We start from the raw sequence: 15937 nt of genomic DNA, 5'->3' as shown, positions 1-15937 counted from the left end.
AAAAAACGTTCTGGTTTATCCAAAAAATTACAAGCTGATCCTTCTTTGTTGCCTGTTGTATCTCCTCAATTACAAATTGTGGAACAACAATTGGCATCTATTCAAAAGTATCATGCGGAAACTCTTGCCTTACGTTCAGGTATTCGTTGGCGTGAGTTGGGAGAACTCTCTCCGGGTTATCTTAAGCGAACTGTTGCATCCCGCACTGCTCGTCAATTGATTCCTCCATTAATTCATCCTGTTGATTAAGAAGGAAAAATAATGTAAAAGAAAAAAATATAAGAAACAATAAAAGTCTGTGAAAACTTTGTTTAATTCTTTTTATTTCAAAAAAGCTGTCTTTTTAAAATTATACAAAATGGATCCTTATTTATATCTTCTGGAAACGGGTAAAACTTCTTGATTTAATATTACAAAACCATGGACATATCCAATAGATAATTATGAATCTTGTTTAACCTTGATAATGAAGAACCTGACTGATCAATTAATCTCAGCTGTCAGTTATGTTTCAAATGTTAATCTGATTCAAATAATTAGTTACCAATGGTATCTCAAATTAAACTAAATATTTTTTTTTCTTTTAGAACTTCAGAATGATCTCGAATTGATACAATATTGTTTCTTTATTGAAACATATATCTCTATCATCTTCTAATCAACTCCTCAAGTTACTATTCTATAACTCTTTAGAGATTGTTTATAATTGTGCATAACCATACTGAAGATAGTGCTTCTTATAGGTAATTAATTTTCAATATTAAGTATTTTATATATTGATTAGCAACTATTCTTCTTTCATGTTTAAGACATCTATTACATAACATCTCTATAATTTTATAGTTTCATTCTAACACAAGTGTGTCTCATATACTAAAGTAGATTAGTATCGTGTACATGAAGTGCACCACTAATATATGATAACATCATCCCACTTTGATAATGATTGAATATCTATACTATATTTTGTAACACATCATCATATATACAACACATCCCACCACTCAATCAACCTGTACTACTAAAGAAGAAATGCTAGAAACTGCTTCATCATTTTATCATGATTTGTACTCACCAGATAATATTAGTCACGATGCGATTGACGAATTATTATCATCAATTCCTGAATCGCTTCGATTGTCTCGTGCTGATGCCAACTCTCTTGTTGACCCCATCACCTTTGATGACTTATTGTTGGCGTTCTCTCGCACTCCCAAAAAGTCTTCTCCGGGTATGGATGGGTTACCATATGCTATTGTCCGTTTAATCGTCACTCATCCTGATTGTCGTGAAATCGCTCTAGCTACTTTTAACAATGCCCTCTCGTTTGCAGATATCCCTGACTCTTGGTTAAATTCAAGTGTGACTCTATTAGCAAAACAAGGTCTTCGTGATTTACTTCAAAACTGGCGTCCGATTTCTCTAATCAACACAGATGCTAAAGTTTTTACTCGTATCCTCAGCTCACGTATCATTGGTTCTGCTAATGATCTCATTAATCCCTTTCAGACTGGTTTTGTTCGTGGGAGGTTTATCGCTGATAATGGTCTTTTGATGAAACTTATCATGGATCATTCACGTTTTTCAAACTCTTCAAGTATTGGATTACTACTACATCAAGAAAAGGCTTATGATAGGATCCATCCTGTGTATCTTCGTACTGTTCTTGTTCGTTTTGGATATCCTCTTCAACTTATCGATTGTATTGATAAACTTTTTTTGGTACTCGTCTTCATATCAACATCAACGGTTTTCTCACTGATAGTATCTGTCAACGCCGTGGTCTCAAACAAGGCGACCCACTTAGGACCCACTTAGCCCTATTTTATTTAATTTAGTTTTTGAACCACTTCTTCGTAGTATTCAAAATGATATTCTGCTGAAAGGTTATGCATTGCCTAAATCAATTTCTGGTCCTCACTTGTCTGATTCTCTGACTGCTCCTGTTAAGCTAATGGCATACGCTGATGATGTTATTTGTCTTTTAAATTCCCCTGCTGAATTAAATCGACTTCAATTTCATTTATCGCTATATTCCCTGGCTTCTAACGGTCGTATCAATTTTAATAAGACCGAAGTTGTTTCTTTATCTGGTTCCTCTTCCATTTATGACATCTGCTGGCGGACAGCTTTGCACTCTCATGGTATTTCGGCATGGCATGATTGTCGTTCTTCTCTACCAGTTGTATATCTTGGCTTCCCTCTTTGCTCCTCAACCAAACAACATGATTCTTTTCTTGATAAGATTTTATCGAACATCAGAATTGCTTGTGACATTCATCGTCTACGTCTTTTATCTGTTCGAGGTAGATCTACTGTTCTGAGCTCTTTGATTCTCAGCAAATTTTGGCATGTTCTTCGTGTGTTGTCCGTACCAGCTTCCTTTTTTAAATCCGTTCAGTCTATCATTTCAAATTTTATTAACTTTCGTATCTTTCCCAAAGTTAGTTTTAATACTGCTTGCTTACCGCGATCTTTGGTAGGTTTAGGTCTACTTAATCCGTCTCTTCAACAATCTGCTCTTCAACTACGTTGGTTATACCCTATTCTTTCTAATTCAACTGATGACCTTGATTCTAATGACTCGGCTATCAGTGGTTCTATCGTTCTCTCACGAATTATTTCTTTCTTGTATTCGCAAGTTGAATTGTATTCCAAAGGTCGAATTTTCCATACTCCTCCTGCTAAATTAGATCATCGTTTCTTCTTTTTGTTCCCTCACCGTATGCCTCCTTTCCTCCGTCAACTGACTAGTTCTCTATCACTTTTATTCAACGCCATCGACATGATTCCAAAACCATTCTCAGATGTTGTTGTCAGTGCTGCTACTTGTCTAGAGATTCCATTTTCGTCACTACTTATTTCCTCATCAGAGCCCCTACGCCGATCTATGGCTTCCTTAACTAGTAATTATGGATACATCTTCAATAGTGATGATGAAAATTGTCTTCGTCCTCTTCAAATTACGGAAATTCTTCACCATCCACGACTTACCAAACAAGTTTTAAAGCGGGTTACAAAAAACGAAATTATTTTAGCTCCCTTTTTTATTCGTTGCTTTATTCCAACTAGATTCGCAGGTTCTGGTCAATTCCCTTTCACTCAAGTTTCTGACCATCAAGTTGTTGACATTTCTCCTTTTCTGAAAGATCTTGGCTTTTTTCGTTCCCCTGATACACCTACAACCCCTTTTACCACAAAGAAATTTCGTCGCATGTGCTCACAATCACATTTATCCTCTCCTCTACTCCCACCACCTTTTTCCCCAAAAATTTCTTTCCCTTGGTCTCAGTTTTGGCAACTGCCCCTTTCTCATTCTGGTAGAAACATCTGGTATCGTCTGATCCACAAAAAAATCCCGCATAAATCGTTCCTTCATCGAGTTATGCCGGCCTATTTTCCAACATCCACCTGTCCCATTTGTTCTGATCCAGTCGAATCATTTGTTCATTCTATATTTACATGCCCACCAAATTAGCAATATGGCAACACATGTGGTATATGTACATTGATCCTTCCGATTCTTCCTTTTCGCTGGATACTCTATATTATGCTCTACATACTCTTCACGTTCCTTCTTCCTCTCTCAATTTAGTTTTCTCTCCTCTCACTGCTATAGCTGCTACTCTCGAAGCGATCTGGTTGTCCCATTGGGCCTCTGTCTTCAACGACACGCCATTCACTTCTGCTACAACTATATCTCTCCTCACTACTAAAGATCTTCGAATACGCCAAGAATCTCTTCTTTCAAATGGCATTCCTCATGCTCCTCTTCTTTTTATAACAGACTAGTGATCCTTATTATCACTATATGTGGTTCCCCTTAACATTTTAACAATTTAAAAACTCAAAACAAAAAAAAAAAAAGCAACCATACTTTAATAATCCTAAAAACACAAAAACACAGTTGTGACTATCCTTTAATTTTCACTAATAAATCAGAGACTCCGTCTCCATATAAATAAAAAAAAAAGATTAAGAACAAAATAAAGAGTGGTTTATGTCTGAAGAATTACTCGAATTTACATTAATCAATCCTGAATCAAAGAGATAAAACTAACTACAAGAAGAACATGAGTCGAGAAACAAGGTTATTATTGAAATATATATGTATTATTGATTCAAGATACTGATTTATGGGTGTTAGAATTATCTGATGATCTGATTAAAGTTTTAAATAAAAATGTATTATTCGATCTGAGTATAAGTTCCTGATATCTTTTACATTTTTATTTTATTGGATCAAAGACGACCTGAATTCTTTATTAAGATTATAGAAAATAAATATTCAGAACTGATACGATGTCATATAATTGACACATATAGACAATTGTATGTCAATACGATTTTATGTTATTTACAAGATGTTATATACAGGATGATACAATACTTTGTTTGATATTCAGGCTTGTAGCTTATCCTTTATGAGGTAATTCATCTTTTATAAGATTACTTATGTTCATATCCAGTGCTTGTTCTATAGTAAGTTATACCTTTATAAAAATATTTGTTAGAATAGATTAGTGATCTTATTCTCGACATATTCCATAGTCAGAGTATTAGAAAAAGTATAAATAAGATAGCTCAGTTAGTAGTAGATAGCTCCAAGTCTTTTTTTTTTTGTATTTTTTTTGTATTTTATCTTCTTTTTGCATTATATTTTGTAATGTGTTTCTTGATGGCCGAATATTTGAAAAACTTCTGACAAAAAAGGGGTATGATTCCTAATTAGGGAAGTGACCGTTTGCAAGTTACTAAAACTACGAGTTTGATTTTCTTTTTGGTTGTTTAATTTACTTTTTCTTTATCTTTATATATCTTTGTGATCATGAAACATTTTCTTCCCTCTTTTAACGACGACGTACAAGCGAAATTGCAATTGAAAGGTAGAATAGATTTACAGCTGTTTTAATTTTAAAAATGTTAATTATTTATTTTTTAGAATTTTGGTTAACAGAAGAACCTTGTCGTTGGTCAGTTATAAACTATCTTCAAAATTTGGTGACTGAAAATACATCTGTCGATAGACGCGAAGCTTCAAGATATTTATTGAATGACACGAACTTGATCAAAAAGCATGTGGTTGCTGGTTCCGTGGCTGAGACAAGAGTGGAGAGTATGTCTACATATGCTCAGGTTAGTGATCGTTTTCTATTATTATTCGTTGATACTATTGTACCAACATGTTTTACATAGAAAACAAGAGGAAAGAAGGATTTCCAGAATTTTTTTAATAATTATAGCAAATCGTTGGCAAAGAGCTCAATTGAGTTCAATAGTCAAACAGTAATAAACATTTATTATATAATAATTAATAACTGAATCTAACTTCATTTATAGTCACAATTCCGAACGTTGCTAGCGAGTCGAGTTGTAGCTGAAGAAAAAGTAAATTTAAAAAAACGACAATGGGATCATGATGCTGAAGAAGGCACAGATAATAGGGTTAATAGTGAGAAGAGCAGGAGAGCTGATGAAAGTGATGAAGAAGATATTGGGGAATTTGAAACAGATATTTGGATTGAGTGGAAATGGTTTCTTGATAATCCAAGCAATATCCAGCATTTGCATCAATTGAGGTAAGAAGAATTAGAGGCAGATAAAAGTGCAAAAAAAAAAAAAAAAAATGAATGAATACATTTATTTAGCCCTGAGAAGCACAATGTAATCTGGTGTGGAAAACTGGTACGACGTAGAGATTGCCTTCCATCTACCTTGTTTAAGAGGTTGAATGAGGGTGCTGTATATATTGATTGCCAGAAACTTGACTCTAGCTTTGTTGAAATTTGTAGAGAAATAGCAGATGCGGTAAGTGATTAACTTTTATGGAAAAATAATTAAAGACAGTGAATAACATTTGATTAGGAGTCTCGCGAAGAAATGAAGGAGGGTATTGATGAATTGCGTGCAATTTCACGTAATGGTGGTGAATATCAAAAAGCAGAAGTTGAAATGGTTGTTAGCATGTGTGCTTTATTGTAAGTGTAAATAGAGGTATCAAAAAGAAATGATCATGCTAATGTCATGTGAATAAAATAAATTTAGTCAAGAATATATTTATTATAATTGTGGAGAAAATGTGCTGATGAAGTCAGAATCCTGTTATAGAAGTTATTTGTTTGATGAATGCATGAAAATGATGAACAAATACATGTGCGATAAAGGAAATAAAGTTACATTTCTACCAGGTGAAATTGAACTAGATGCAATGTCAGTACAGTTGAAAGAGAAAGGGCTAAATGATAGTCGCTACAAGTACAAGGCGGATGGTATTATCTTCAGCAATAGATATTCAGATTTGGAAATATTGCTGACAGAGGTATCAAATAGTTACAAAAGCAAAGATAACGGAAAAGTTAGCTTTGATCACCATAAAGCGATGTTCGGTATGTTATCGATGCTGAGAACCATTGCAATGAAGTATAAACATGCTTCTTTTAATACGTTTAAGAAAGTTAAGATTCATTTCCTTCATGGACATGGCAAGTAATCTTGTGTTATTGTAATATAATATTTCTGTACTAATTTTATTATTATTACTATTATTAGGAGAAGCTATTAGACATTGGAGTATGTCTATTCAGACCTATGGGGTATATCTTATGACCAAGGAACAACGAGTAGATGTGCCTGTTAATTTTGATGAAAAGGATGTGCTGTTGATTCCTTTTATTGAGTTTTATAAGAGTGTTGCTGTAAGTTGTTGAACGTCATAAAAATAAAAAGTAGGTATAACACCTTACACCCTTTATCCATAGGTTGCATGTGAGACTACCATTACCAACATTGAGCAACTCAAGAAAGAACACAAAAGAAATATGCAATCGACAAGTATGGTGAAGAATAAAGAACAAAATTTATTAGAATTAATTGACCCTTCAATCATAAGAATCAATGAAGGAAAACATACTAATATTGTGATAGATAGTGGCCCACAAAGTGCACCAACAAGTCCCGACCACTATTAATTTGTTAAGAATCTGTTTATTTTATTATATTTGAATATATATATAAAACCTTTTAATAAATTACATGTATGCAAGAGATATTTAGTCCAATGTATATTTATATTGTAACAAAGGACATTTATTTGAGGTATTTAGATTTATTTAAGAACAAATATGTAGAAAATATAGTACAAATTGAATAAAGAAATAAATATTTGTTGGTTGAAAAATGTTGTATAATGTTGGATGAACTCATCTCCAAGGCAGAAGGTGACTTATAGATTTGAGGTTTTAAGATGGTTAATAGAAGGTAACTTTCAAGAGACAAATAGGTGAATACGTTGCTGACAGAAGATACAGTAAAGAAGAAAGCAGAAAGGGAAAGAACAAGATATATTGATTGAGTAAAAGAGATTCATCATAGGATATAGTTTAGTTAAACGAGGTTGTTCTAGTTCAATAACTGCTGAATTCAGATATCATGGTGATTAGTTCCATATTGGTACTATCTGCAAATGATGTATGTTTTTTTTTTTGAACCTGAAAAAGAAAAGAAAAAAGTTAGTACACCATATGCATTTGCATATAGTTAAGGACAAGGGAACAAAGACCACTTCCCACTCCCAGCTGGTATAGCTATTGCTATCAGCAGCCAGAACCTTTCTCCGTACAAAAGCAGGGCAGGGTTCACCCGGGTCTTGTTCCTATGATGATAAACTACGGCTCCCACTCCCAGCTGGTACAGCTATTGCTGTCAGCAGCCAGAACCTTTCTCCGTACAAAAGCAGGGCAGGGTTCATGTGTAGATTGTCATCAAATTTTACTTGCCACAAATCAGATACTTATCTTTTGGTTATCATAAATCACAATCTACTAAAGCTTGCAATTAACTTTCACAAAGCCATCTTTATAGCTTCAATATATATCCTGCATTACATGTAAATGATTGAATAAAAAAATAGAAAAAATAAAAAGAAAAAGAAAAAGAAAAAGAAAAAGAAAAGCATACGTATGTCTTTTCTAGATTTAATATTTTAGATGATGACGTTGCATTTTTTTGTAAGCTATACGTGCATTAAGAATTATCCTAAAATTTTTTTTTGTGTACCCTTTCAAAATTATTACAAGATATTTTTCAAGAGATGATTATTGCAAACACTTACATCATTGTACATTGTAAAGTAGAAAATGGACTGCACTAACTATCGATTTTTAATGGAGTATTATTCTGAAACTGAAGCAGAAACGATGGAATTGATTTATGAATAAGATGAAATCGCCGTACTAACAGACTTCGACGTTCCTGTTCACATCATTCATATAGAAGACAACATGAACAAAAATTTAAAAGAAATTACCACTGAATTAAATGCGGTTACTATTTCGGATGACAAAAAAAAACAAAAATAAAGATAAGAAAGTAAGATTAAGAACAAAATAAAGAGTGGTTTATGTCTGAAGAATTACTCGAATTTACATTAATCAATCCTGAATCAAAGAGATAAAACTAACTACAAGAAGAACATGAGTCGAGAAACAAGGTTATTATTGAAATATATATGTATTATTGATTCAAGATACTGATTTATGGGTGTTAGAATTATCTGATGATCTGATTAAAGTTTTAAATAAAAATGTATTATTCGATCTGAGTATAAGTTCCTGATATCTTTTACATTTTTATTTTATTGGATCAAAGACGACCTGAATTCTTTATTAAGATTATAGAAAATAAATATTCAGAACTGATACGATGTCATATAATTGACACATATAGACAATTGTATGTCAATACGATTTTATGTTATTTACAAGATGTTATATACAGGATGATACAATACTTTGTTTGATATTCAGGCTTGTAGCTTATCCTTTATGAGGTAATTCATCTTTTATAAGATTACTTATGTTCATATCCAGTGCTTGTTCTATAGTAAGTTATACCTTTATAAAAATATTTGTTAGAATAGATTAGTGATCTTATTCTCGACATATTCCATAGTCAGAGTATTAGAAAAAGTATAAATAAGATAGCTCAGTTAGTAGTAGATAGCTCCAAGTCTTTTTTTTTTTTTTTTTTTTTTTTTTTTTTTTTTTTCAAAGAGTACATTAGTTGTAGATAAGTATTACGGCTTGGTCACCCTGCTAACTTTGCTAGAATACATTAGTTTGTAGAATAGAATTACAATACTACACGTAAACTTTTGTTTCTTTCAAAAAAAAAAAAAAAAAAAGTAGAAAGGTACTAATTAAGTGTTTTATTAAACTACTAGTTAAAATAAAATATATTCATTCAACCATTAATTATCTTTATAACTCTTGCTTTGTAAATATTAACGCAGGTTTCGATCATGAAAACTTGAACAGTTAATTAAAGAATAAAGGCATAACTGCTTTCTTATACTGTTATCTAAATATATTCAGACCTAAATTCAATGATATAATTGCTTTATAATGAACCTAATATTGCATTATTAGATATTTCATTCTCATAAAGCGCTCAAATAAATATTCATCATTATATGCGCATATCTTCTTATGAAATCAAAATTATCTGATAATATTTGTATATCAATTTAATATTTACAATTTATTTTTTCTGTCATTTGCTGATATATAATATATATATTTGTACTATCATGTATATTTGATGTCTAGAAACCAGAAGGGCTAGTTCTATTAGTAGTTTTTGTGAATTTAGGTACTTTGTGAATAGATTTACGATATCCTTTAGCATTGCGGGTGAATACTGTATATTTATCTCTAGCAAGCATTTCAGATTCCTTTGGAAGAGCAAGTGCTTTATCCAAAGCTTTACAATTAACACCTGATTCAGCAATTGTTGCAATAACATTATCTACTTCCTTAAGTCTCTTACGAACATTAGCTTTTCTAGTTGCTGACATGCGGAAAGGGTTTTTCCTAACAAAAAAAAAAAAAAAAAAAGGTAAAAGGTTAACAGACGAAACATCAAACTCATTGATTGACATACCAAAGTAGACCACTTTGGGCCACCAATGAAGGTCGAAAAGCACCAAACATTATTTTTATATAAAGAAGAAAAAACTCAATTACCCCTCCCTCAATTTCCTTAAGGTAAATTCACCGGGGCACTTTTTAATTTTAAGACCATTTTTCTAATTGGCTAGATCAAGCGTACTACAGAAACCGACAGTAAAATATGTATAATGATTTGAGTGGCTTTGATTTATTTTTTTTTTTTATTTGGTATATTTTTTTTTTTAAGAATCTAATCAATTATAACTTTTTCATTTAAATTTATTCAGTCAAACAGTAAAAAATGGTAGAAGTTGATCCAGCTTATCTTCCCCTTGGAAAAGAATTAGCTGCTAATGGTAAGATTGAAAAAAAAAAAAGTATAACTATAGAAAATTTCTTCAATAAATAATACTTATTCCATATTCTTTATGCATGTAGAAAAGAAAACTCGTGACAAAGCTGTTCGTTCACTTCGAAAGTTTTTAGCTTCTGGTGGCAACTTGAGTGAAATTGAACTTATAAAATTATGGAAGGGTCTCTTTTATTGTAAGTAGGCAGTCTAAACCCTCCTCCTTTTTTTTTCTGACTTTTATATATGAATATATATACATGTGTATATATAAAATCCTTCTTTATTTTAGGCTTTTGGATGTCAGATAAGCCTTTAATTCAACAAGCTTTAGCTAATGATCTTGGATCACTTGTTATGGAATTACCTGCGTCTAATGCTATTCCTTTCTTGAAGGTATTTTGGCAAATCCACTGTCAAGAATGGCATGGATTAGATAGAATTAGGCATGTAAAAATTAAACAGGATTTATAATGTAGTTATTAATTGCCCTTATTGTATAGACTTGATAAATATTATTTACTTTTCCGTCGAGTTATATATTTCTCATTCCAATTCTTAGCAAGAGAATCTTGGGATGCTGGCTACCTTGAAGCATATATGGATATGTTAATCGAAGGCCCTTTAAGGTAATATTTAAAACTATGTATATGTATATGTATATGGATAGATGTAGGTGTATGTGTATGTGTATATTTATTTATGCATATTCTTCATGTAATCAAATAGTCCAACAAATATGAAGAATCCTGATGCAATTAGATACCATATCATTGATATATATTTTGAGGAATTAGAGAAAGTTCTAGATGATATTCGATCTAAATTAGAGTCTTCAGATGATTTAGATGTGCCTATGGAAGAAATTAATAGACCATTTTTAGTTTTATCAAAAGAAGGTCATTCTAAATTGCTAAGAAAGAAAGCTAAAGAAGCACTTGAGGCACACGAAAAAGAAATGGCTGCTATGGCAGAGGATTCAGGAGATGAGGATGAAGAAGAACAATAGATGTTATGTAAAATAGGCTTATTAATAAATAAAAAGAGGATGTATATGTAATTATAAATGCATGTATGCGTATTGTCTTGTGTTTCTGAGAAAAAATAAAAAAAAAAAAAATAAAAATAAAAATAAAAAATATTTCTTTATTTATTTGTTGTGCATGAAAGTTTACTGAGTTACCTTTAATTTAATATGATAAATACAGATGCAAATTCAAATACGAAAATTACATCACCTGCTTGTCTAAATATGCCTAACACTATACAAGAGACAGAATACGAGCAAAACGATCTTCCTCAACGTAACTCTTCTCATCTAACAACCCATTCCAATGAAACAGATTTTACCCAACTAACTACTACTAATTCATCTATTAAAACAATGTTCATTCCAACATCATCTTCATCTATTTCATCAGACAGACATAAGGAAGGTATTAGGCGTCAGTATGACCAAAAACCAGAAAAGATTCCAGACGTTGCTGCTGAAATGGAAAAATGGTTTGCAATTACAGATAGGTGAAAATTCATTTAGCTTTGAATTTACATTGTACTCTTTTTTTTTTTTTTTCTAATTGAAGGTGGTATAATTGTAGATACGGTTTTCTAGAAGAAAAGAATTCTACAGCAAATACACAGTAATTTCCGAATCAGGTCCATTTAATATTTATACTAATTTTTGTATGAAATATAGATATAAGGAAAAAGAAATAGAACGAGCAAAAAAATGGGCAAGAATGTCATCACGTGTCATGATTCACGGTGAACCTGCTCATAAATTCACATTTAATTATAAATTCAAGAAAAGAGTTTTCAAAGGCATTCCAGATTGTTGGAGAAGGGATGCCTGGTATTACTTGATCACTGATTGTCTAAGAAATGCAACCAAGGATCATAAACTAAAAGCCACTTATCAAGTACTTGTATCGAATTATAAGTGTTGTACAAGTTTTTAATCTAATACATTTATATGTAGAAGCTACTTTTAAAAGAAAGCCCTCATGAACGACAGATTGATTTAGATATACCGAGGACATTAAGAGATCATATTATGTTCAAACAACGATACGGTTCAGGGTATTGCTGAAGAGGAAAAATGTCAAAGTTCACAATTAATATATATGTTATTTAGACAAAGAGCTTTGTTCAATGTACTTCGGGCTTTTGCTAATTATGATGAAGAAGTAGGCTATTGTCAGGGAATGACGAATATTGTAGCGACTATATTAATGTATTGCGAGGAAGAGGTATGTTATACGATGTGAACATAATTTATGTGTATACTTAAGGATTGTTCTTAGAAAGCATTTTTAGTTTTGGTCCATATGTTCCTAAGGGATCAGTTACATAATTTATTTATTCCTGGATTCCCTACTTTAATAGAAAATTTTTATATTCAAGAGGCTTTATTACAACAATATCTTCCTAAACTATACAAGCATTTGGTAATAAGTATAAAGGGGGAAAAAAAAAGAGATTGACTATAATATTTGTTTATAATACAGACAGATTTAGGCTTGTCCAGCGATATTTATTCAACAAGATGGTATATTACATTATTTTCAGGCGGTGTAATTAATTACCATACACTTGTAAGAATATGGGATGCATATTTTCTTTGTGGATATGATGTATTTTTCTTTGTAGCAGTTGCTTTACTAAAATCTTACGAAGGTAATTATAATAACACATATTTATAGCTGTTTATGTAATATAAATGCATAATTATATGTATAAATGTGTATATAAATATTACTTAGATCACTTGCTAGCTGCTGATCTTGATGTATGTATGGAAACTCTTGGATCAACTATGTCTGTGCCAGATGATAATAGATTCATGAGAGACATAGAAAAATTATATGAAAAAAATCTTAGAAATGAAACTATACACCGACTTCGAAAAGAATATCAATCAAAAGATCGATAGTTATTTATTTATTTATTATAGAGTACTTCTTCTTTATGCATATAATCATATCCCTTTTATTAATAAAAAACATGTAAACATCCAGGTCTTTTCAGCAGAAAGCAATCTTTTAACTTTCTTGTCAAATATAATGCATTCTTACTGGTAAACACTTTGACTTAAAAAAAAAAAACGGGCACTAACATTATTTGATCTATCCATAATTTATATTTTATTTTATTTATTTTAGAAATAAAATGCACACTAATATCATTAATAATCATATGCATAGTAATATTACTTCTCTTCAGCTTTCTTTACTTTCCAGTTTACTAACTCAAAAATACCCACACGGAGACCTAACTTATGTCTCCTAATGCATTCATTTACTGCTTTGTCTTTCATTTGCATACCTGTGCGATTCTTTAACCTTTTATCGTCTCCAATATGGGACCAAGAAGTACCATGTTTTTCCATCCCTTCTTCTAATGCCTTCACCTCTTCTTCAGTCCATAAACATTTTTGCTTCCTTTTTTTAGCTAAAGGTACTTGCTTCCCTTTAGTATTAACATAATATCCCTGAGGTGGCTCAGTATTTGAAGTACTCGCATTAGAATTATTTAGCGTAGAAGATGTTGGTAAAACACGACGAGATTTTTTTTGACTTAAACTATTGACTGTAGATGATGACTCTACCGTAGATCCAGATTTACTTTGTTGTTTATTATTATTTCTGTTGTTATAATCGTGATCATCAGTATTATCAGAATCATCGACATCTTCAGCATTATCAGAATCATTGAAATTGTCAGAACTATCAGAATCATCAACATCGTCAGAATTATCAGAATCATCAGCATTATTAGCAGCAGCATCACTATCAGAATCACCAGCACCAGCACTTTCTTCAGAATCAGCCGAATTATCAGAATCAATTTTAGGCCTTTTTAAAACTCTTCGGCCTTGTGATGATAATGATAAATTCGAACTTTCTTCAATTTCCTCATCATTTACCGATGTAGAACGTCTTTTTTTTTTCACATGCGTAAATAAAGTTGTCTCAGAAACACTATTTTCATCAAAATTGTATTCATCATCTACAAATTGCAAACTATCATTCTCATTCTCATCCTCATCTTCACTATTACTGTTTACGTTGTCCACTTTCGATTTTTTATACTTGACTGCTGAATCATTTTCATGAAATCCTGCTTCATCAGCAGTTAATTTACGAGCATTAGGATCAGGGGTCATAAAAGATCTTTTGGCACGAACTTTTAAAACACTTTGATCATTTCCATCTAAGATACTAGATTAATACTTGTCTATCTTTAAAAATAAAAATATTACCTTTATCATCGTTAGTAGGTTGTGTGTGTAGTGCTTCAGCATTATATGTATTTTCTTCATCAATTTCATCGAATAATTCATCTTCTTCTTCTTCTTCATGATTACTATCTCTTGAATCATTATTTTCATTTCTAGATTCTGCTTCTATTTCTTCAGTGTCGTGTGATAATTCGTCTTCTTCTTCTTCATGATTACTATCTCTTGGATCATTATTTTCATTGCTAGATTCTGCTTCTATCTTTTCAGTGTCATGTGATAGTTCATCTTCATCAGATTCATTAACAGACTGATCTTCATCTTGTTTGTTATTTTCAGGATTTTGTGTGTCAGTGTCATATTTGCTAAAATGATATAAATTAGTTTAGAATATATGAGATACATTCAATAGACTTACACTTCTTGTCTTTTTAAATACTTTCTCTCATATTCAAGCCGTTCCTATATTAGAAAATTAATAATCATATATAATCGTATATAATCATCACTTTACATATCTGAACATAATATATTCATGTAGTTTATCATGTATTTCTTCAGGGTCACCATATTCTTGTTCAATAAGCTCTGCATCAGATTGCTCTGCAAACTTTCCAAAAAAAAAAAAATAATTTATATGTACATGCATGTATTGGCATACTTGATATAATTTTTTTTTTTTTTACCCTTTGATGAATGAGTCCTAAAGCGTATTCGATTTGATCGTTTCCAGGCTTATTAGGAATGATATAAAGTTTTGATATATCATGTGGAAATAATTCTTCTAAAAATTTATATATTTCACTTTCAGGATCTAAAGAAACATCCAATCTATGCCGCAAAATGGCAAATTTCAATAGAAAATACAAACTCAAGTCCATTTGCGTAAATTCATCTGAAAAGCAAGCTACAGTTCGAAAAAACGAATTTGTACATGTTTTTATTTCTGATCCCATATAAATATTGTATGCAAAAGATGCCAAGTTGATTGTTTCGACTAGTTTTTCTATTTTAAATTTTTCTGATTCTGATGTAGATTGTTCATCAACCGCTACTTCTACTACTGTTCCTGGATCTAAGAATAAAGAATCACCAAAAACTGGACTTTTTACTTCTACAAGGGGAAATCAGGAATTGATTGTTTTTTTTTTGTTTTGTTTTAGCTTAATCACTATATACAAAATACCAACTTACTGAGAAGGGATTTATAGTTTTGTTCAAGTGCTTCTGCATCGCCAGTATCGTTTTTAATAAGTTGTAAAATTTTGTCAGCAGGAATTACAGCTGATTTTAAAGTCTTTAAATAATCTTCTTGTTTCTGCATATATCAGTTGTATATTAATAAACAGTAAAAAATAATGTATGTAAAAAAACAAAAAAAAAAAAAAGATATTTGTATAAAAA

The 15937-nt window shown here is 31.3% G+C and overlaps 10 protein-coding genes across 10 annotated transcripts; 7 read left to right on the top strand and 3 right to left on the bottom strand.

The window, feature by feature from the left end:
• Window positions 1-36: 36 nt before the first annotated feature.
• BX663DRAFT_556243 (uncharacterized protein) lies at window positions 37-249 on the top strand (the record flags this gene model as incomplete). Its single annotated transcript, XM_051531701.1, has 1 exon — window positions 37-249. A coding segment is annotated over one exon (213 nt), but the record flags the coding sequence as incomplete, so codon positions are not given.
• A 1575-nt stretch (window positions 250-1824) lies between these two features.
• BX663DRAFT_526458 (uncharacterized protein) lies at window positions 1825-3867 on the top strand (the record flags this gene model as incomplete). Its single annotated transcript, XM_051529904.1, has 1 exon — window positions 1825-3867. A coding segment is annotated over one exon (1590 nt), but the record flags the coding sequence as incomplete, so codon positions are not given.
• On the top strand, window positions 3386-4194 carry BX663DRAFT_582991 (uncharacterized protein). The gene has a single exon (XM_051532210.1). The coding sequence runs from the start codon at window positions 3463-3465 to the stop codon at window positions 3790-3792; it is 330 nt and encodes a 109-aa protein (XP_051378037.1). The 5' UTR covers window positions 3386-3462; the 3' UTR covers window positions 3793-4194.
• A 608-nt stretch (window positions 4195-4802) lies between these two features.
• BX663DRAFT_582987 (uncharacterized protein) lies at window positions 4803-6968 on the top strand (the record flags this gene model as incomplete). Its single annotated transcript, XM_051532209.1, has 9 exons — window positions 4803-4886; window positions 4943-5136; window positions 5197-5286; window positions 5341-5579; window positions 5649-5808; window positions 5866-5978; window positions 6046-6482; window positions 6550-6695; window positions 6759-6968. The coding sequence occupies exons 1-9, from the start codon at window positions 4829-4831 to the stop codon at window positions 6966-6968; spliced, it is 1647 nt and encodes a 548-aa protein (XP_051378036.1). The 5' UTR covers window positions 4803-4828.
• Window positions 6969-9396: 2428 nt separating this feature from the next.
• BX663DRAFT_274319 (mitochondrial ribosomal protein L31-domain-containing protein) lies at window positions 9397-10023 on the bottom strand. The gene is made up of 3 exons (XM_051521967.1): window positions 9940-10023; window positions 9535-9869; window positions 9397-9407 (listed from the first exon to the last, which is right to left on the bottom strand). Exons 1-2 carry the CDS (start codon window positions 9987-9989, stop codon window positions 9602-9604), a joined length of 318 nt encoding a protein of 105 aa, XP_051378035.1. The 5' UTR covers window positions 9990-10023; the 3' UTR covers window positions 9397-9407; window positions 9535-9601.
• A 145-nt stretch (window positions 10024-10168) lies between these two features.
• Window positions 10169-11414, top strand: BX663DRAFT_526445 (uncharacterized protein). The gene is made up of 5 exons (XM_051529903.1): window positions 10169-10303; window positions 10386-10493; window positions 10589-10742; window positions 10800-10925; window positions 11026-11414. The coding sequence occupies exons 1-5, from the start codon at window positions 10249-10251 to the stop codon at window positions 11303-11305; spliced, it is 723 nt and encodes a 240-aa protein (XP_051378034.1). The 5' UTR covers window positions 10169-10248; the 3' UTR covers window positions 11306-11414.
• A 21-nt stretch (window positions 11415-11435) lies between these two features.
• Window positions 11436-11869, top strand: BX663DRAFT_526442 (uncharacterized protein; the record flags this gene model as incomplete). The annotated part of the gene is made up of 1 exon (XM_051529902.1): window positions 11436-11869. A coding segment is annotated over exon 1 (326 nt), but the record flags the coding sequence as incomplete, so codon positions are not given.
• On the top strand, window positions 11788-13079 carry BX663DRAFT_526439 (rab-GTPase-TBC domain-containing protein). The gene is made up of 7 exons (XM_051529901.1): window positions 11788-11936; window positions 11993-12215; window positions 12275-12375; window positions 12431-12545; window positions 12600-12743; window positions 12814-12972; window positions 13059-13079. Exons 2-6 carry the CDS (start codon window positions 12036-12038, stop codon window positions 12871-12873), a joined length of 600 nt encoding a protein of 199 aa, XP_051378032.1. The 5' UTR covers window positions 11788-11936; window positions 11993-12035; the 3' UTR covers window positions 12874-12972; window positions 13059-13079.
• Window positions 13080-13440: 361 nt separating this feature from the next.
• On the bottom strand, window positions 13441-15431 carry BX663DRAFT_274115 (uncharacterized protein). The gene is made up of 5 exons (XM_051521965.1): window positions 15220-15431; window positions 15048-15136; window positions 14952-14995; window positions 14558-14898; window positions 13441-14508 (listed from the first exon to the last, which is right to left on the bottom strand). The coding sequence occupies exons 2-5, from the start codon at window positions 15057-15059 to the stop codon at window positions 13505-13507; spliced, it is 1401 nt and encodes a 466-aa protein (XP_051378031.1). The 5' UTR covers window positions 15060-15136; window positions 15220-15431; the 3' UTR covers window positions 13441-13504.
• BX663DRAFT_274298 (uncharacterized protein) lies at window positions 14748-15918 on the bottom strand. Its single transcript, XM_051521966.1, has 4 exons — window positions 15728-15918; window positions 15220-15647; window positions 14952-15143; window positions 14748-14898 (listed from the first exon to the last, which is right to left on the bottom strand). Exons 1-3 carry the CDS (start codon window positions 15855-15857, stop codon window positions 15039-15041), a joined length of 663 nt encoding a protein of 220 aa, XP_051378030.1. The 5' UTR covers window positions 15858-15918; the 3' UTR covers window positions 14748-14898; window positions 14952-15038.
• Between the last annotated feature and the right edge of the window lie 19 nt (window positions 15919-15937).

This window comes from Cokeromyces recurvatus (genome assembly GCF_025118155.1).
Source record: "Cokeromyces recurvatus strain NRRL 2243 chromosome Unknown BX663scaffold_46, whole genome shotgun sequence".
NCBI lineage: Eukaryota > Fungi > Mucoromycota > Mucoromycetes > Mucorales > Mucoraceae > Cokeromyces > Cokeromyces recurvatus.
This window is presented reverse-complemented; position numbering and strand designations above follow the sequence as displayed.